Source organism: Gracilinanus agilis, chromosome 1 (assembly GCF_016433145.1).
Source record: "Gracilinanus agilis isolate LMUSP501 chromosome 1, AgileGrace, whole genome shotgun sequence".
NCBI lineage: Eukaryota > Metazoa > Chordata > Mammalia > Didelphimorphia > Didelphidae > Gracilinanus > Gracilinanus agilis.
In genome coordinates, this window is record NC_058130.1 from 94959748 (window position 1) to 94980370 (window position 20623).

At 44.6% G+C, this 20623-nt stretch overlaps 2 protein-coding genes across 3 annotated transcripts; one reads left to right on the forward strand and one right to left on the reverse strand.

The window, feature by feature from the left end:
* Positions 1-8165: 8165 nt before the first annotated feature.
* Positions 8166-9608, reverse strand: GJC2 (gap junction protein gamma 2). 2 transcript variants are annotated; one of them, XM_044656984.1, is made up of 2 exons: positions 8393-9608; positions 8166-8329 (listed from the first exon to the last, which is right to left on the reverse strand). In XM_044656984.1, exons 1-2 carry the CDS (start codon positions 9606-9608, stop codon positions 8166-8168), a joined length of 1380 nt encoding a protein of 459 aa, XP_044512919.1. The 2 variants fall into 2 exon arrangements, with proteins under 2 accessions (XP_044512919.1, XP_044512918.1); XM_044656983.1 differs by having other exon boundaries at positions 8166-9608.
* An 8629-nt stretch (positions 9609-18237) lies between these two features.
* Positions 18238-18611, forward strand: LOC123247910 (centrosomal protein 20-like). The gene has a single exon (XM_044676988.1). It carries the CDS (start codon positions 18240-18242, stop codon positions 18609-18611), a length of 372 nt encoding a protein of 123 aa, XP_044532923.1. The 5' UTR covers positions 18238-18239.
* Positions 18612-20623: the final 2012 nt, after the last annotated feature.

A 20623-nucleotide genomic window follows, 5' to 3' on the forward strand; every position in this document is an offset into this window, starting at 1 on the left:
CCATGAAAGAATTAAGGCTTAGGAAGGCCAAGTGACTTTGCCAAAGCCACACAGATAACACTAACAACTGCCGATGTTTGGGTGATATTTTAAGGTTGGCAAAGGTCTACGTGAGCATGATCTCATTTAACCAGCACAATGACCCTATCATCAGTGCCCACTTTACAGATCTGAGGCCCAAAGATGGAAAATTACTTGCTTTTGGCTTCAGATGCTCAAGTGGATCCATGTTCTCATTGATTCCCAGCAATGCAGACTGTGATTTCTCTGTGCCTGTACTTTCCCATGTTATTCTTGTTAATGCTTTCCCCAAAGTTCCCCATGGAAGTTCCACCAAACATGCTGGAGACCTTTCCTGAAAGTCACTCCATGCTGTCAGTGGAGCCAACTCAAGAGAGAACAGCCAAAGAGAAGGCCACATGGGCAAGGGGCGTTCTTTATCCATTTCGGCTTTCCTCTGTGGATAGATCAGCCAAACATCTTGGTTTGTGTGCCCATGGTCATACAGATAACGAGTGTTGAAAATGGAATCCAGGTTCTTCCTGGCTCCAGGTCTAGCACTAGTAGCAAAGCTGAGACACAAATATTTTAGTCAACATTTCTGGCATAAGATCCTAGGTTGGTTTAGGATTAAAGACAGCCTTGGAGTTTGGGTTAGGATTAAGGTTGGGGTTAGCCTACATTTTGGAGTAGAACTGTGAATTTTCTTAGATTTGGGATTAAAGATGGCTCTGGAGTTTGGGATAGGATAAGGTTTAGAACTAGGAATTCTGGTTGTCTTTAGAGACAGGTTCATGCTGAGGAATGGTAGATTAGGATTAGATTTGAGAGTAAGGACCAAGATAAAACTTCAATTCTTCCCCCACCCCCAAAACTTCCTAAATATGAATAGACCTGAATTAATAAGTGGTAATACTATCTAGGAGTGTGGGCTGGGACAGGGGAGTCCTGGTCCTGATTGATGAAAGAACAGAGATGAACCCCTAACAAGATATCCCACAGACCCATGAATGCTCTCCTTTAAAGGGGCTGATATGATCCATGGCAGATACTCCCATAATCAGGCTTTGAAGATGAGTTAATGGCCAAGGTTAGAATTCAGTCCATGGCCATGAAAGGGTGTGAAGCTTTAGAAGGAAATGATTCTTCTCCTGTTTTGATCTTTTCTTCCTCTATCCTTTGTCCAGAGGGGGAGGAAGAAGGGAGCCAGGCCAGGTCTGCCAGGCTGTGTCAGTGTTCCCCTAGAGAGGATGAGCTTTCCTGACCTCTATTGAGTTCTGGCACCTTAATGACCCATTGTCCCAATGGAGGACATAGCTGAACAGAGCTAGAGGATGGAGAGAGGGGGTTGGGTGGAAGATGGGAAGTCTATTTCTGTGTGGAATGTTTCTTTTCTTTGTTTAAAAAAGTATTTTTTAAAAATTGGAAACCTAATAATACTCTGAATAAACACAAGGATTGAAATCCCCAATAAAACTTATACATTCTGAATGATTTCTATTTTGATACTTCAAGATGCAGGTCTCAACTCTTTAGTAAAAACTATCTTTGTAAATTATTGTGCTTTTAAAAAGTTATCTCCAGCTGACCAAATCTTTCTGGGCTTAGCCAGGCTGATCCAAGGACCACAGACCACAGTCTTACCCTAATTTGGGAATTGTTTCCTTGGGTCTTGGTTTCTTCCTTGGTAAAATGAAGGATTTGGACTGGATGACCTCTAAAGTCTCCTCCAGCTCTAACACTGTGTCATTTGCTTTTACATTCCTTCGTGCCATGCTAGTTTCTAGTCTACTGTCAGGACTGTTAGAAGCCTTCCCAGTTTAATTGGCATCATCCAGAGCTTGCATTTAATTTATATAACCTTTAAGAATCCAGGGTCATCTCCACACCACAAGGAGGCACCAAAGGAAGACTTTAGTGGAGATAATTTAATAAAAGGGAAAGTAGAAGAATTTATTTACTTTGGGTCCTTTCTTGATTGTTTTCTTTTTCTTTTAATCTTCATTAGCCTTTCAGTATTCTTTATTTTTTAAATTAAAATTTTGAAATTAATAAATATTTTTTTCTCCCTTCCACTACTTCCAATCCATCGAAAAAGAAAAAAAGGCCAAAATCCTTGTAACAAACATGCATAATTCATTAAGAGAAGACTTGTTTCCATGATAGGGTGATCCTTGAGTAGAGAGACTATCTTCTGTCTGTAATTTTACCTCCAATGCCTAGCACAGTGCCTCCAGCACCATGCATAGAATACTCAATTAATCTATAAACATTTACTAATGTTTACCATGTGCTGGTGATATAATTTATTAATGTCTACCATGTGCTGGTGATATAAAAAGAGGCAAAAGACAGACACTGACTTCAAGGAGCTTACCATCTAAATCGGGGAATAAGTGGAACCTTTCTCCTATATATCACATCCCTTTGCGTATTTGAAGAATTTGAAGACAATAATTATGTAATTTTGCCTCCACTCAGTCTTTTCTTTTGTGGGCAAACTAAGTTCCACCAATTGGTTCCTTGGACAATCTTTGTTGAAGTAGGAGGGAACCCTACAATTAAGATCTCACACAATCACAGCAAAAAAATTGATCTGGGGGCAGGTAGGTGGCTCAGTGGTTTGAGAGCCAAGCCAAGAGATGGGAGGTCTTGGATTCAAATATGACTTCAGACACATCTCAGACAAGTGACAGCTGGGCAAGTCACTTAATCCCAATTGCTTATCCCTTACTGCTCTTCTGCCTTGAAATCAATAGTCTTATATTGATTCTGAGATGGAAGGTGTGGGTTGTTTTTTTTAATTGATCTAGAACATTGCTCAGTGAGTGAGATTACTGGGGAACCAGAGTTTCCAGGATAACCTTTAGACTTCAGGGGAGTTAGATTATCATAAGAATGTTTTTAGGAGAAATGGTCCTTTATTCTTGTTTCCCTTTCAATATTTAGAAAGCTTTGTTGCTGTTGTTATTTTTAATATGGTTATGGTCAAAATATAGGTTGTTCAAATTCTACTTTATTTCTCGTGCATCACTTTATATATGTTTTCACACAGTTCGTGTTTCAGTCATGGAATTTCAGAATTAGAAAGGATTGTAGCAGGCAGCTGGGTGACTCAGTGGATTGAGAATCAGGCCTAGAGAAGGGACACCCTAAGTTCAAATCTGGCCTCAGACACTCCCAGCTGTGTGACCCTGGGCAAGTCACTTAACCCCCCCTTGCCTAGCTCTTACCACTCTTCTGTCTTAGAACCAATACCCAGTATCTAAGACAGAAGGTGAGGGCTTAAAAAAAAAAAAGAAAGGATCTTAAGGGTCATTGAGTTGATCTTGGGTTTTTGTTTTTTTTTGTGGTATAAAAATATTCCATTGTCTTGATATGCCAAAACTGATTAAGTCATTCTCCAGTTAATGGATATGTTGATTATTTCCAATTTTTCAATATTCTTCCTAGAAAGTTTTTATTAAAAGGTTGTTTTTTTTTTAAGTTAGTTTTTTTTGTCACATCCCCTTAGTTAATGAACCCTTTGAAGGTTGGGAGGGCCCAAAGTATTCCTTAATGAGGATTAGCTATCTTTGTATCTTTTCTGCCAAAAAGCCTGAAGGCTTTGAACACAGGACTTGATAATGATGAATGAATGAGAATAAATGTATAACTGAATGTCAGTGAGTGAATGAATAGAGAATGAGTAAGTGAACCACACAATTTAGTGTGGTTCCATCTTGGCTGTATTCCATCTTGTATTGTTATGTGTTTCATGGATGTGAGTTGATTTCTCAACTAGGCTGTGAACATCAAAGAACACTTATTGTATCTTCTTTTCCTGTCAAGTCTTGAATATAAAGACTAGTCCAGGTCTGGGAAAATAGGAGGCAAGCAAAGTTTCACTGATGACTGGAAAAAACAAACACTCGGTAGACACATGCAGAATATTGTAAACAAAAGTCAAGTTTTATTTCATTTTTTTATTTCATTCTATTAGTATTAGAACCCACATCCCCCATGGTGAACTGGGGTTGGCTGAGTGATGACATGGGGAGAGAGGACCAAAGGGAGAGGCCTCCTGGCCTCCTGCCCCTCATCCTGCTATCCTAAGAATCAGGCTTCTCAGCCCTACACTGGCAGTCCCAGATGCAAAGGTGAGTTAGTGCAGGAATAGAAACGGAACTCGCTGGCTAATCCATTGGCTGGCCCTGAGGCTTATGAAGACTTCAAGTATTTCTCAGGGGAATGGAAAGTCAATGGGACTCAGGGGAAAGGAAGTCAAAGGTGTCCTCAATGAATGTACCAGGACCTTGGAAAAGGGAATATCTACTCTGAAACTCCACTTCATCCCTCCACTTCCCAAACCTAATTTTATGAGCATCTCAGAGTACGGAGGAGAAGATAACTGACCTGGCAGTAAGAAATCAGTTTGTGGTGCCAGGAAACCAAGAACAAGTGAGCTAGACTCTAGGGCAAGTCACTTCCCTCTCTAGATCTCAGTTTCTTCCTTGGTAAAATGAAGGAGTTAGCCTGGATGACCTCTAAGGACTCCTCCGGCTCTAACAGTGTGTCATTTGCTTTTACATTCCTTCCAATTGTGCCATGCTAGTTACTTGTGATGAAGCCAAGAGAGAGGGCAGAGTCTGGTGCCTTCAACTAAGATGAATGTTGTCAAGTATCGATGTACTTGATGTACCCCTTTGGTAAGAGAGAGGAAGACTGCAGTCCTATATGGTTTTATTTCTGGTCTTATACTTTCTCTAGTCTGCTCCACAGAAAATACAGACAAGTAGACAGGCAACAGACCTCCCTTCCTCCAGTGGTTTGGCTTGACTTAAGCTAATATCAGAACAAGTCAGCAGGGGCTGGCACAGGAACTAGGGCAAGGCCAAAGTGAGCTAGTTCCAGTGAATTAAAGTAGCTGGCTCTCTCCTTCCATTTGGGTCTCTCTGCCACTTTCCCCACCACCTATAGATCAGATCATTTGTCCTTGAAGCAGAAATTCTGCAGCATTAGACAAAATGTAGATGGGTTAGCTTGAGGTGTTCTAGGTCCCCTTATGCATAAGGGCAATGGAAAGAGTTAGAACCTCACATAAAGATTCTGTGTGTCCCTAGAGCTCACCTCCTTAGTCTTACCCAATGCCTATGAGCCTGGTTTTGTGTCTCCCAGAGATATGAAATTGTCCTGGTCACTAGAGGGGTTATTCTTCTGGGTATATAAAGAGAGAGGAGATGCCATAAAATGGCATTTTAGGGTGGCTCTAGGGAGGCAGAATGCTGGGTTGGTTTTGTTAATAATTAAGAGTTATCTCCTGTCACCCACTGTGTTTCCTCCAGGCTAAGATCCTTGCCTGATGACTGTGTTGTTCTTGACTAGTCCCTTCCTTTCATCTCTCCAGTAGTATAATTGGCTAGGTCTGAGGATACTTGAGACTGGGAGACGATCTCAGCCCTTTGCCTGAGAGAGGAGAGAGGATTCTGGCACCCCTAGAATCACCTTCTGGGCATCTCTGTACTCTTGAAATGATGCTGAATTCCTCCAGATCCTCGTTCCACCTCTACTCTCAGTCTTCCTCTCCCCAAGACTGTCCATTCTCCTTCCCACTGGAAAGGAAATACTTGCTTCCTAGTCCCAAGATTCATAGATCATCCAATCTGGGAAAGGCATTGAAGAGTGAATGTGGACCAACAGATCTGGAAGAAACCCTAATAATCATCAAATGTATCTTTATAGAAAAGAAAACTCAGGTCCAAAGAGGGGTCCAATCCACCTAAGATCACACAACTAGTCAGTAGAGCAGTTGGGATTCCCTAGAGTCCATGGTCAAGGGAGCCTCAGCTAGACATTCATTTCTCACACACACACACACCCACCTCCAGTTCCTTCCACTTTCTATTTCATCACCTTCTTCCATGCCTTGAGAAATCCATTCAGTGCCTTACCCCTATAATAACAAGGAAGGCTTATTCTTAATGAGGGGTCAACTAAGGCATTAGCTGGTAACTCATATGTAACTAACATGTATAAAATAGCTTGCTTTCCAGAGAACAGGGACCTTTGGAAAGCTAAGGAGCCTTTAAAACCCAAAGCAATATAGTGATGATGGTAGAATCTCAAGCACTATGGCAGGTAGTCAGAGGGAGTGCCCCTCAAATTACACTGCGAGGGCAACCTCTTCTCTATTTTTTTAACTCCTTGCCTTCTACCTTAGAACCAATACTGTGTATTGGTTCCAAGGCAGAAGAGTGGTAAGGGCTAGGCAGTGGGGATTAAGTGACTTGCCCAGGGTCACCCAGCTAGGAAGTGTCTGAGGCCAGATTTGAACTTAGGATCTCCCATCTCGAGGCTTGGCTCTCAATCCACTGAGCTACTTAGCTGCCCCCCCCCCCCCACTCTAACTATCTCTAGGAACAGCCTTGAGGAGAGGATGCTCTGAGCATTGCTTTGGCTTTAGGTCATAGCCACATGGCCTCCAAAACCTGTTGGACTTACTTTTGAAATTTCTCAGTTTCTGAGGGGCTCTAGAAGCCATCCTTGTGTCACCATTTTAATTCCCTTCTCTTTGACATACCTTTCTTCTCCCTCTCTCTCCATCCTGGACCCTGACTCTTGCTGGGATCCCAGAGGAAGCAGGAAAGAGAATGAGGATGATGCCAGGCAAGTCCTCACCACACTCACCAAATCTTGCCTCTTGGATCATGGTAGGGATACCACGGTGAATTGTGCTCTCCCCAAAGAGTGTGTCTTGGTGCTTTGAGAGGGAATGGGAATGAGGATAAGAAAGGAACTCCTACCTCTTCCCAGATGGGGGACTGTAATTCCTTCCCCGGGGCTTCTCATGCTTTAAACCTCTAACAAATACTAGTCAGGGCAAGAATTACCTTTGCACAATTAATGGGGCCAGGGATAGGCTAAAAGACTGCACAAACACATGGTGATATGGCGAAGAGATAGGGTCAATCATCGATTAGCTGCCCAGTGGAAGGATGGCAACAGGAATCCTAACTCTGAGAATCCCCACCACATGAATGGATCCTTTATGTTTGACTAGGGGATGTGCTCTGAGGTTCTTTCCAAGGAGAAAGGGGAGAGGGAGGGATTCTTTATCTTTTAGTTGTCTGGCTCAGAGAGAGATTAAAGTAGGTCTGCCTTCCCTTATCACATGCCAACAAACAGCCAGGGAAAGACAGAACCAAGGACAGAGACACAACACCCTAGGCATACTGCTGACTCTGGGGATGAGCTTCTACCGAGCTCTTGCCACAAGGAAAATCCGAAGATGAATGCGTGATCACTGAATCGAAGGCCCTAGATGGCTCTTTTCCTGTCCCCCAGAAAATGTAGGGTCTGGTGATGTTGAGCTAGAAGGGATTTGAGATAGCTTCTAGAAGCAGACCTGAAATCGAAACCCAAATCTTCTGCCTCCTGAGCAATTGTGCTTTTTTCTATACTAGTGTGCCTTAGAGGCAGCCTTACCATTTCCAAACTCAGATTCCCTTATGAATGGTTCTAGAGAGCTGGCAAAGGGGCATTCCCAGTAAATTCTGAACCCCAGGATGTCTGCCTCTTCCTCTTCCACAGTTTGAGAGGGTCATGGTCAAGGGGTATGGAGGTTGTGTCCTTTTTCCTAGATCATACTAGGTTTGATCTAGAAAACCTAGAAACAGGTTTCTGTTGCCATCTTTAGAAAAGATACATCTTCTAAAAGAAAATTGTGATGATAATGGGTCAAGTGAGCCATAAATTTAAACTCTTATTGCTTCACCTCAGAGCCTTGATTCCTGGTATTCCCCAGTTCCCCCAACCCCAAAACTTAGAAAGGGGGAGGCAGGTTGAGTTGCCACCCACATGGTTGAAATCACAGTCACAGGTTACAGCTAGTCCAACGCCTTCATTTTACAGAGAAGGAAACTGAGGCGCAGATAAAGGAGATGATTTGCCCAAGGTCCCACAAGTAGGATAACCAGTATCCAAACCCAGATCTCCTGACTCCAGGACCAATTCTTTCCCCATTATTCCACACTTCCTCCTTTATCCCAAGTCTGTGAACGAGTGCTCTTCTGGGGTACAAAACCAAGGCCCACATTGGTCTGGGTCCAGTTTAGGGGAAGGAGTGGAGGCTGGGGGTCATATTAAGGTTGACTCTTGGCCGTCCTCTTTCCGCCACCCAGAGGTCTTCATATCCATACAGATGTCTTGCCATCTTTGCTGCTCACGCTGCTGCCTTTCTCCGAGTTGGATTTGGCTTTGGCCCCTTGCTGCCCTTGGGCCCCATCGGGATGATTCTGCTCCACAATCGTGCCTGCAGAAGCTGGGCTGTCAGTCCTTGAAGGGGGTGGCCCTACGTGGGCCGCATAAGCAGGAAAGCCATTGCTCCTGACCCCATTGGTAGGGTCCTGGGGGCCAACCCGAGGAGGAGGAGCTCGGAAGGCAGCGGCAAGGTCCATTGGGGGAGGGGTCTCCTCTGGGCCAGGACCCTGGAGCTCTTGCAGCTCCTGCAGGGCCCCATTGGCCAGGTTCTGCTCGTGGGCCAGGAGGCCTCCGGGCATGAGCCGCCCGGCGGCCGCTGCCCTCTCAGTCCTAACCACCATGTTGTACTCGGGAGGGCAGGAGATGTTGCGGGAGTACAGGTAGCCGTGGGGTAGCTGCCGAGGCACGGGCGGGGGTGAAGGGTAGCCGGCCGAACCCTGGTCCCGTCCCCCGACCCTGCGGCTCCGCACGGCGTCCTGCAAGCTGCCCAGGCCCAGGTGGGCCATCTCACAGAGATTAAGGATGAGGCAAAGGCAGCTGACCACGTACATCACCAGGAGGAAGACGGTCTTCTCGGTGGGCCGAGACACAAAGCAGTCAACCGTGTGAGGGCAGGGATCGCGGCTGCAGCGGAAGAAAGGCTGCACCTCGAAGCCGTACAGGAGGTACTGCCCGACCAGGAAGCAGATCTCGAAAGAGGCCCGAGCCAACAGCTGGAACACGTAGATCTTCATCAGGCCCTCCTGCTGGATCCTTCGCCTCCCGTCGTGCTTCTGGTTGGCGGGCCCGGCCTCGGGAGACCCCTTGCCTTTCTCTCCTGCCAGGGCCTCCTTTTCTTCTTCTTCTTGCTCTCTGTCCTCCCTGCTTCCATCTCCAGCCTCCTCTTCTTCCCCCATGCCAGCCCCAAGGCCGATCATGGGCTCCTCCTCTCCGCCGTTTGGGGTGTCCGCCCAGCCCGGGTGGGCCATAGGCGGGGGCCTCCTTCTCTGGGGACGCCTGCGGCCAGCGCGACCCCCCTGACGCCAGCGCCTGGCCCGACGCCTCTCCTCCTCCGAGGCTCTCGCCAGACGGTGGATGGCGTAGCCGAGATACATGACGGACGGCGTAGAGATGACCACGATCTGGAAGACCCAGAAGCGGACGTGGGAGAGAGGGGCAAAGGCGTCGTAGCACACGTTGTCACAGCCCGGCTGGCGGGTGTTGCAGGTAAATTTGCTCTGTTCGTCCGAGTAGATGGACTCGCCACCGACCGCGGTCAGCACGATCCGGAAGACGATCAACACGGTCAGCCAAACCTTGCCCACGAAGGTCGAATGGTTGTGGATCTCCTCCAACAGCCTCGTCAGAAAGCTCCAGCTCATGTTGGTCATAAGGGCTGATCAGTCAGGACCTGCGGGAGGGGAGAGGGCCAAGAGAAGGCGTGAGAGCCAGGAATGAGGGAACCTGAGATGTGCAGAACCTCGAGCTGGAAGGAGCCACGGAAACCCAAATCCGCGTCCACACTCCTCCAAAATCACGAATGCCTTTCTGCAGGGCCTGACACAGAGCAGACGCTTAATAAATGTCTGCTAGATTGGCCTGAATCCTGGGTTTCAAACTGTAAGCAAGTCAGTGGCCCTCAATCCTCCCCCCACCCCACTCAGTTTCCCCATCACTAAAATGGGGATAAAATTACCTGCACGATCAACTTCACAGGGTCGTTGTAAGTAAAGTGTTCTATAAACTTTTACGTCTAAGTGTTCTAGAAATGTGATTTATTATAGCGTGCCTTATAAATAGCATTCCAGCCTCTGCTCAAATTCTAGTAATGGGGCCCTCCTCCCTCTGATACTCCCTGATTTGTTGTGAGAGCCTTTCTGTCATACTTTCTTCATTTCCATCTATATGGCCAACTCCTTCCTCCAACTCCGAGTATCAATCTCTTACAGTCCTCTCCCTGCCTCCTGATTTGTTAGAGGAAGGCAGTGACTCTAACCACCCTTTCCATTCCATTCCAGCCTTCCTTTCACTTTTGACTTCTGACTCACACCTTGGCCATTTCTTTTCTGAAGTGACTCCTTCACCTCCCTCAATTCCAATTTCAGCCACCTTCCAGGTGTCTCCAGACCACCCCCTCTCACAATCTTGCTTTATTTTTCCTCCCCTTCCAAAGCTGGGAGGTCCTAGAGTGTCAGGGATCTCTCTACATCCCTTCTGAACCCCTAAGGAGTCAGCAGTATCTCCTGGAGTGCTTATCTAAACGCCAGTCAGCTTCCCCCTTTGAGAATGCTGGAAGCTGAGTTTGAAGAGAGGATTCTAGATCTTCCAGTCTTCTTCTTGTCTGGAAAGAATCAAGGTAGGGAATGAATGGTTACAAGGACTCAAGAGAATTAGGGTGGAGGCTTAGGGGCAAGAGGCTGAGCAGTTAGAAGTCTCACTTTTTAAAAATTGGAATTGTGAGTCATTATCATGGACAGATGGGAAACATCAACCCTGTGGCCCTGGGGAGTTGACCAGTTGGGAGGCTGAGGGTAAGGCTTTGTGAACTTCCTAATAAGCCTCTCCACTGAAAAAACTTAGACATCCTTGATCTTAGCCTCACCCAGTCTGGTCCTCTGGATCACAACAGGATTCTTTTTCTTTTTGCCACTGAAAGCAGAGAGAGGGGAGACTTAAGGGAGAAAGAACAGAGCCAGGAATGGCAGTCTGGTGTAGTAAAAAGAGCACTAGATTTGAGACCAGAGGCTCTGAGTTCAAATCCTGATTGTACCACTTAGAGAACACTGGGCAAGTCACTCTCTAATTAGCCTTCAGTTTCCTCCTCTGTTTAATGGAGTTGGATCAGATTGGCAAAGATGACGAGACAGAAATGGAAGATAATTTGGAATTCTATATTAACAGTCACTAAATTGTATATACTCTTTGGCCCAGGTATAAACTACCAGGCATAAACTCTAAGGAAAAAGACAGAAGGAAAGGAGGATGCCATATATAACAAAACATAGTAACATTTATTGTAGCAGCAAAGAACTAGTAAGGAAGGAAAGAAACAGGCATTAAGTTATGCTTATACCTACTGTGTGCCAGGTACTATGCTAAGAGCATTATGAATATCATCTCATTTGATCCTCCCAACAACTCTGGTATTATTATCCCTTAATGAGGAAACTGAGGCAAACAAAGGTTAATTGAGTTAGTTTGTTAATTGAGTTAGTTAATTGAGAAGGGCCACCTTACCTCAAAAATTTAAGTTTTTAAAAAGTTAATTGAGAAGGGTCACCCAGATAGTAAGTGTCTGAGGCTGTGTTTGGACTTTGATCCTCCTGATTCCAGACCCAGGCATCCATAGATTGAGGAATAGTCAGACCAATTATGATATATCAATGCAATGGAAAATGATTGCATCATAAGAAATGACAAATGGGAAGAATTATTCAAACTGATGCAGAGAGAAGCATGCAGAACCAAGAAAACAATTTTCACATTGACCACAATAATGGAAAGAAAAACAATTCTGAAAGACTTCAGAACTCTGCTTAATGCAATGACCAGCCATGATTTCAGAAGGTCTAAGTCAGCTAGGTGGTGCATTGGATAGAAGACTGGGCTTGGAGCTAAAAACACATATTACTAACACATATTACCGGTGTTACACTTAGCAAGTTATTTAACTTCTTTTAGCCTCGATTTCTTTGTCTGTAAATGGGGGTTGGAGCAGAGGGCCTCTAAGGTCTCTTCCAGATCTGAATCTGTGGCCCATTTCCTACCTCTTCTCAGAAAAGGTGGTGCACAGATGAGGAATCAGGTTTCTATTTTCAGGCTGATGTGCTGAATTTGTCGTTTTTGTTAACTGGTCTAACTCCTTACAAGGGAGAGGGAGGGAATTTTTGGTTTAAAAAAATCATTAAAACGTTTTAAAAAATAGATGTTCTCAAAGGAAGTCCCTTCTCATTTTAAATCCCCCGCTCCTGCGCCCCTCCTGCCCTTCCCTCAGTCTTGATGCAGGTCCAGTGCCCTGAAGGTGTCTCCCACACACAGCACACCCACCCACCCACTCTTCCTGGAAAGTTTTCTGCCCTCTCCCTGGCCCGGATCCCTGGCTCGCCCTTTAGACTGAAAGGTTCTTAGAGACGAGGCAAAGATTCCAGGAGACTTTCGCATTAAACGTGCACGCACGCTGCGTGTGGATGAGTCGGGGAACCGGGGCGGGGGGGGGGGGCTCCCCCACTCTCTTGTATTCCCCCCCCCCCAGCCAACTTCTCCATCAGAAATGCCGAGCTCCGCCGAGAAAAAACAAAAGCAAACCAGGCTAACCCAGAAGAAGAATCTACATATCCGGAGAGCCACAGACAACCACTCCGAGTGACTGACCGATCTGAGCTTACAAACAGACCAACCCAGTTAGCCAGTAACACACGTACGCGCACGCACATGCGGGGAATGGGAGAGCCAGGAACATCCCAGAGCAGAGGGGCGCTTGGAGGGGGTGTCGCCCACCCCAAGAGGGCAGGGGAGGGAGGGAGTGCTACTCACAGAGCCATGATCCTCCCGGATCCCACTTCCCAGCCCGCTCCCGGGCGGGCTCTGCAGCCTCCTTGCTGGGCCCCGCCCAGCCAGCCCAGCCCTGCCCTACCCAGCCCCAGGCACAGCGAGCCAAGGCTGTCCCCGATTCCGCTAGCTCCCAGCCTGGTCACTCTGGCGGCTGTGGAGAGGAAAGAGCCATGGGCTGGGTGGGATCAGTTGGACCTCAGGTCTAATAGGGGCTCTGCCAAAAACTCTCTTGCAGGAACTTGGCCGTATCCCCTCTCTGGGTCTCAGTTTCCCTGCCTGTAAAATGAGAGGACTGGACTTCATGGTCCTTGAGGTTCCCCTAAGATTTTACTCTTCTGCATCCTGGAAGAGGTCCCCCTAAGCTCTAAGCCAGCTAGTTCTGGAAGAGTGGAACTGGGAGAGACTCAGACCTAGGCACATCCTCACCCGACTCAGTCCCAGAGGGTCCCTTCCCAGTAAGACCTTGGCTTCTCTGGGGTCTCCACCTACCTTGTCTGAATGGTGCTTTTCACTCTTTTTTGCTGGGTCCTCATCCATATCTTGTCTTCTAACTATGGATATGGCCCAAGGATTTGTCCTGGGACTTCTTTTTCTACGTTCTCTCTTCTGGCGATCCCTTGGGTTCCCCTAGGTCTAATGATCATCTCTATGCAGATAGCTCCCAGATCGCTCCAATTCCAGCTCTCTCCACCCCCCTGTGGGAATTCCAGTGGGAAAGTATTAGCTTTCCCACAAAAACCTCTTCCCATGTCCCTGTTTCTGCAATGTCCCAGCCTTCTAGTTATCCATATAAGCCAATCAGTGGCCAAGATTTGGTTCAACCTCCACAATGATGCTCATATTTGTCCCTTTTTCTCCACAGGTTAGAGCTTTCATCACCTCTTGATTGTTGCAATAGACTCTTAATTGGTCACTGCCCTAAATTCCTCCCTTCTAAACCATCCATCATATAGCTACCAAAATGATAGTCCTAAGGCACCTATCTGAGTCTGCCTGTCACCCCTGGGCTCAGTAAACTCCTGTAGAATTTCTAGAATCCAAAGCAGATCACTGTGTTTGGCATTCAAAGTGCTTTATAACCTAGTGCCAGCCTGGTTTTTGGAGGTTTATGTATTACCCTGGGCAAGTCACTTAACCCCCTATGCCTCAGTTTCCTCATCTGTAAAATGAGCTGGAGAAGGAAATAGCAAACCACTCCAGTTTCTTTGCCAAAAAAACCCCAAATGGGGCACAAAGAGTTGGATCTGACTGATAGATGGCTGAAAAATGGAACATATTACCTCTCTTCTCTCTATGGCCTTTTTGCTCTTCCTCACATACATGTAACATGCCATCTCTAGTGTCCATGTCTTTGGATAGCTGTTCTGTATTTCTGAAATGCCCTACCTCCTCTCCTTGCCTTTTAGAGTTCCCATTTTGAGCAGTCACATCTCAGATGGGTTCCTCCTCTTATCCCCCATCTTGCCCCACTCTCCTCTTGGCCCAGGTGCAAAAATTCCTTGTTAGGGCTCTGGAAAGTATGTAGGATCATGGAATTTTTATTGGAAGGAAAGTTAGAAATCATCTAGTCTAACCTCTTCATTTTATGGATAATGAGTCTAAGGCCCAGAAAGTTATGTGATTTACCCAAGGCCACACAGGCAGCAAGCAGCAAAGCTAGAATTTTTTCAAAAATCCTTACCTTCCATCTTAGAATCAATAATGTGTATTGGATCCAAGATAGGAAGAGTGGTGAGAGCTAGGCAATGGGAGCTAAGTGACTTGCCCAGGATCACTGGGGCTAGATGTGAACCCAGGACCTCCTGTCTCTGGGCCTGGACCAAAGCTAGAATTTAAACCTAGATTCTTTGACTCTAAGCCCAGCACGTACTCCACTATACCATATTGCTTCAATACTCTGGCAAAGAAAAGATCATACTTCTCTTCTATGGTTTAGAATAGATCTATATCTATAGATGTCTATAGGACACCTCCACCAGGACATCTCAGACTCAACATTGTCTAAAAGCAAACTCATCCTCCTCCTAAAATGGGGGCAGCTGGGTAGTACAGGGGATAGAATGCTGAACTTGGATTCAAAAGGAGGACTTGAATTCAAACCTGCCTCAGACACTTACTAATTATGTGACTGTTGGCAGGTCACCTAGCCTCTTTTTCCTCATTTGGAAATTGGAATAATAAGGACATCCATGTATTAGGGTTGTGGTGAGGATCAATTAAGATAATCTCATATAATGCTTTCAGACTGCAGAGCTGTACAAATGTTAGCTATTATTTCTACTGATCCCAATGATCTGGCTAGAAATCATACCACCTTGACTTTTTCTCCATTATTCTCTAATCACTCTCCCTCCATAACAGCTCTGAAATTAATTCCTCCTTCTCCAGCGCCTCTCTCTTCACTTCTTGCTCTGGCCTTTGTAGTCTTTTTTTTTTCTTCTAGAAATACTACAATAGCTCCTTATCAGGGTTTCCTGGTTCTAGTCTTTTTCCTTATTCCAGGCTTTCATACACCTCCTACCATATTAATTTTCCTAAAGTGCATCTCTGATCGTGTTGCTCTTATGCTCAAGAACCTATAATGACTCCCCTCTTACTGAATAAATGGTATTTATATAGCACTTTACAAATATTATCTCATTTGACTATCACAATAACCCTATGAGGTAGATACTAACAGTACCATTTTTGCCATTTTGTAGACAAGGAAATTGAGACTCAGAAAAGTGAAATCATTTGTTCAAGGCATTTGGTATGAGACTTGAACACAAGACTTTCTGACTTTAGGACCAGCACTCTACCCATTACACTCTGCTGTGCCAAGGCTTCTCAGTCTAGAATTCAAGGCTCTCCATGATCTGGTGCTAACATACCTTCCAGAATTATCTTCTTTTATACATATGGTTATAGAGTTATTTACATAGTTATAGAACTGTAGACTGTTAGAAGTGGGAGACATCTTAGAAATTATCTGCTCCAACCAGCCACTTCATTTTTACAAAGGAGGAAACTGAAGATCAGGAATGGAGGAAGTGTCTTGCTCTAAGTCATAGAATTGGTCAGTAGAAAAATCAAGTACTTCGAACCAAGATTTCCCTGCTCTAGCCTAACTCTGGCTCTCTAGCCACTGAACCACCTAGCTGCTCCAACAAGTCTCTTTTCTAGAGAGCTTTGAGGTATGTAAAAGCCTCGTGAAGTGGGTGGCAAAAGTATTATTATCCTCACTTTACAGCTGAGGAAACTGAGGCCCAGGAAATAAAAGCAAGTCACCTAAGGTCACAGGGCACTGGCCGAGCTCAGGCCCCTCAGAGGATCATGTGGGATGAGGGAGGAAGAAGTCATGTGTGAAGGAAGGTTTGTGTGTGTCTGTGTGTGCAGCCTATCTATGTCATGATAAATGTCACCAGGGAAAGTAAACAAAGAAGAAAAGAGATTCCGCTTTTGCCAGTGTGTGGAGAAGGCCAGCCCAAGGTCCCAGCTGACAGCGCCAAATGATGGTGTGTATGTGAGCCTATCATGGTGGGTGAAGGATGGATCACCTTCCAACAGTCCAGAATCTTGGCTCTGTCCAGATTCCCTGAGCTGTTCCTCCCTACTGGGGCTGATGATTTGGATACAAAAAGTTTTCTCAGTTTCTTGTGCTGAGTGAAGATCCGAATGACTGAAGGATGGAGACATCCGGGAATAGGAAAATGTAGAATTCAGGGGAGGGAACGAGGAAGACGGCTCTCTTAGGGACTGGGGTGGGGGTCTAGGGGATGTAGCTCCCTTGGCCAGCTGGGCTTCTAGACTGGATCTCCATCCTCAGAACAGGGACTTTCCTGCCTTTAGCTTCAGCGCCTTCCTCACATTGGTGGCTCCCTGAAGGCAGAGCCAGAGATCCCCCTCCTCAGAGGACTAGGTAGGAGCCCAGCTCTGGCATGGAGGTTGGGGTAGGGGCGAGAGAACTAGGTCTGGAGTTGGGGGTCCAACCCCCTTCTTGCCTCTAGTCAGTGAGTGCTGAGGGGGAACGCGCACAGTCACGCATCAAAGCACACGTTCACGCACGCACAATCTCAAGCCCACACGTGCTTCATGCAAGCACACACACGAGGATGCCAAGCACACACAAAAACATACCCAGGGACACGCAGTGTTGCCCACATACGCCTATCACCACACGTAGAGGCACCCAAAGGAATGGTCACACACAGATCCAGCCCCAAAGGGTCAGCCCTTCCAGGGGATCCTGAAAGCCCCTTCAACCCCAGCCCTTCCAAATACCTGCTCCAGGATGGCTCCGGCAAGGAGAGGAGAGGAGAGGAAGAAGACAGATCCAGGGCTGGCTGGAGAGATGGAGCTGTCCTCGCTCCCCCTCTGATGGATGGCTGAGAGGGCTGAGGGATGGACACATTTCCTGACCCTATTTATGTGCCCACAACCCTGCTCCACCCCCTTCTGCTCCCCTGCCTGAGGTCCTGGGGAAGGGGAAAGAGCCAAGCAGAGTTCCTGGGGAAATGGTAATGGACCTCCTGAATCCAGGGGGAAGTTGAAAAGACCTCAGAGAACATCTACTTAGAAACCCCTCATTTTATGAATGGGGAAAGGGAGACCAAGAGAATGGTCCAAAGGAAAACAGATGCAGACACACAGAGCCAGGATTAGAATCCAAGTTTTCTAATTCCATACCAAATCCTTTTTTCACTCAGTGTAGTATGATGTCTCGAGTCTACCCAAGACTCACATCTGAAGGCATCCCCGGCGAATCCAGAGGGAGCCAGTCTGACTTCCTTAAAGCTCCCCCAAATCCTAATGGATGCCAAAGGCCAGGGCAGGGCTTGAGGTGATCCACAAATGCCCTCTCTTCAAACATATGCCTCAGGACCTAATTTGTGGTCCTGAGGATTGCACCTGCATCCACACCCCTCCACTCTTTCCCACAAGATTTCAGGAGCACTGAGCTCTTTTCAGGGAGCTTATAGATTCTGGTCCTCCACACCCTCCTCAATTGGAAAGTTCTCCCTCTAGTCTAACCTTCATCTCAACAGCTGCATTTAGAGATCAACTTCCTCTGGCCCCAGAGTCCATAGGCAACAGAAGGCAATGAATCGCAAGCTCTAAAGGAGACCATTCTGTGGCTCCCCCCAGAAACAGTCCCCTACTCCAAAAGAATCAGAGTCTGAGAACTGGGATGGAGAAGCTACAGGATCAGAGAAGCGGAGTCCCAGAGGGAAGTGACTTGCCCAAGGCCACAGAGCTAGAAAGTACTAGAGCTAGGATTCAAAATCAGATCCCATGACTCCAAGTTCAGCACACTGCCCTGGACCATAATTCTGCCACTATCTCAGGATGTTGACTATAGAATGTCAGAGTTGGGAGGGCTCTTAGACTATGAAATGTCAGAGATGGGAGGAACCCCAAATAAGGATCATTTCATTCAAAACTCTTATTGTAGCTCTCCCCTCCGCTTTTACCCCGGTGGCCGTTGGAAAATGGCGACTGTTGCGGAGCTCAAAGCAGTTTTAAAGGATACACTGGAAAAAAGAGGCGTATTGGGCCACTTAAGAGCAAAGATCCGAGCTGAAGTTTTTAATGCACTAGATGATCAAGGTGAAAAACCTCCACCACTGTCTCATGAAAACCTACTAATGAATGAATTAATTCGGGAGTATTTGGAATTCAACAAATATAAGTATTCAGCATCTGTCCTTACAGCTGAATCTGGTCAACCGGCAGTGCCATTGGAAAGACAATTTCTCATTAAGGAATTAAATATATTTGAAGATTCGAATGCAAAAACAATATGGCATCCAAACCACTTTCATGAAAGGATCTTCACTCCAGCCTCCAAGATGAAATTTTGACAGGCAGTCCAATTAAAAAAACATGAGATGTGTATGGGCAATTAGAAAAGTGAAGGATTATGGGCACTAATACAGAAGATCATCATGTTTCTCAAGCTGTGAAGAAATGATAGCTTTCATTTGGTGCAAATATGCATCTTTTAATTTCCCTACGTGTATATAAAATTGCTATCTATTGTCACAATATAACAATATACAAATAATATGTGTATTTTATAGAAATGCAAGTTTTTGGAACATATTTAGCCATCTCATGTGTTTCTACATTTGTGAATAAAGGTTAACTAAGCTTATTGAATTTGAATTGAAAAAGATAAGCATTTTGTTTTAGGCAATATTTTAGGAGATTCCAAACTAATAGAAAATGAAAATGCATTCATTTGCCATGAAACTCTCCTCTTTCCCTTTCTTGTTCCTCCTGGAAAATAGAGCTTTAGTATACACTAGAGTAGGCTTTTCAGTGTACTTCATTTGGTATATTTCCTCCTCCAACTAAAATTATGTTACATAGCAAAATTACTTTAAAATACATATAAATGTGGAACAAATTTGAAGTGCAAAGGTTATTTTAAGAATACATTAAAACCAGAAAAACTTTGGTTAATCAGTAATTTTTGAAATATATGATGATTTTCCAGGGAGGTGTTTTTTTCCCTCAGCTTTTAACAGTTGAGGATTTTAAAATTCTTTAGAATATGAATTTTTAATTACTCACCAATCTCTTTCCTTGAAAAGTTTATGCTTTTGTTGAAAAAGTTAATTTAGAGATGGGACAAGAACTAGCTCTTTAAATTTCCATTAAGTAAAACAAAGGGCTTATTTTGTAGTATGGAAAGTGCAGGCATGAAGAGACAGGCTTTGGGTTAAAATACCAGGATGTGTCTACCTTTTAAAAAGATGGTACTGTTTAGCCTTTATATAATAGCTAGATACCTCCATTATACATTTTAAAGATGAAATGTCCAGGTATCTATCCTGTATTCACATCTGGCCTTTAAAAGTTTTCATTAAAATTTATTTTGGCTTCAAAATAGGAAATACTTTGAAATTTTCTTGTAAAGTTAACTCTTCTGAAATGTACTTTCTCCCATATTTATTAGAGCAGTTACACGAATAATGTGGAGTTTCCCAGTTGCTCTGAAACATGTATCTGATTACTACAAATTATGGTACCTGACCAATAGAAGTTACATGTGCAATCTAATAAAAGTAAAATTTTGAAAAGTATCTTTTTTGCTCTAGAGAACTTTTAGCCTTAACGGTAAACCCTTGTTTATTAGGAAAAATGTTAAGGGCCTTGTTTAGTTCAAGCAAGACTCCAATTGAAAATACTTTGTACTGATTTTATATTTGGTGATAAGAGATAATGTTTAGTGCTTTGAGATGAACAGATCAAAAGTTTTACCAGAAAACAAAAATTTTACAAGTACTATCATTAGCCATCATCTTATGAGTCTTTAGATTTTAAGTAGATCAGTTTACTGAAAATTTAAAGAGTTAATGTACAACTGATCTAATAAAACCATATAAATGCAAGAGTATCATAAGAACTAGTTTTAAAATAAAATTTGTACTAATTACAATTATGAGTTCCATTGTATGTAGGAATTTAAAATGTCTGGATTCTTCCCAGAAGATTAACTTCAGACTTCAAAGATGTTGGCAGTGAACACTGAATTTATCTCAGGATTTTCAATCATGTAAGACTATATATTCAATCAAAATTGAATACTGTAATTTTGGTACAGATGTCAAAATGGCAAAACTAAATAGAATTTTTTTGAGGAGAGACTAGTGCTTTTGGATGCAATGTTTTGTAACAATTTTTATACTAAAGATGACTGATAATTTAAATGTATCTTTCAATAAATGAGGTTAAAGTACCTTTTTTTATAAAAAAAAAACTCTTATTGTATAAAAGAGGAAACTAAGATACAGAGATGGCAAAGTGATTTCCCTAAGGAGTCAGACCTGGGACCCTCCACCAAAGAATCAGTACTATGTATTGGTTC

Coding starts and splice junctions, on each gene's coding strand:
- GJC2 (XM_044656983.1), bottom strand. CDS start 9,608: ATGACCAACATGAGCTGGAGCTTTCTGACGAGGCTGTTGGAGGAGATC.
- LOC123247910 (XM_044676988.1), top strand. CDS start 18,240: ATGGCGACTGTTGCGGAGCTCAAAGCAGTTTTAAAGGATACACTGGAA.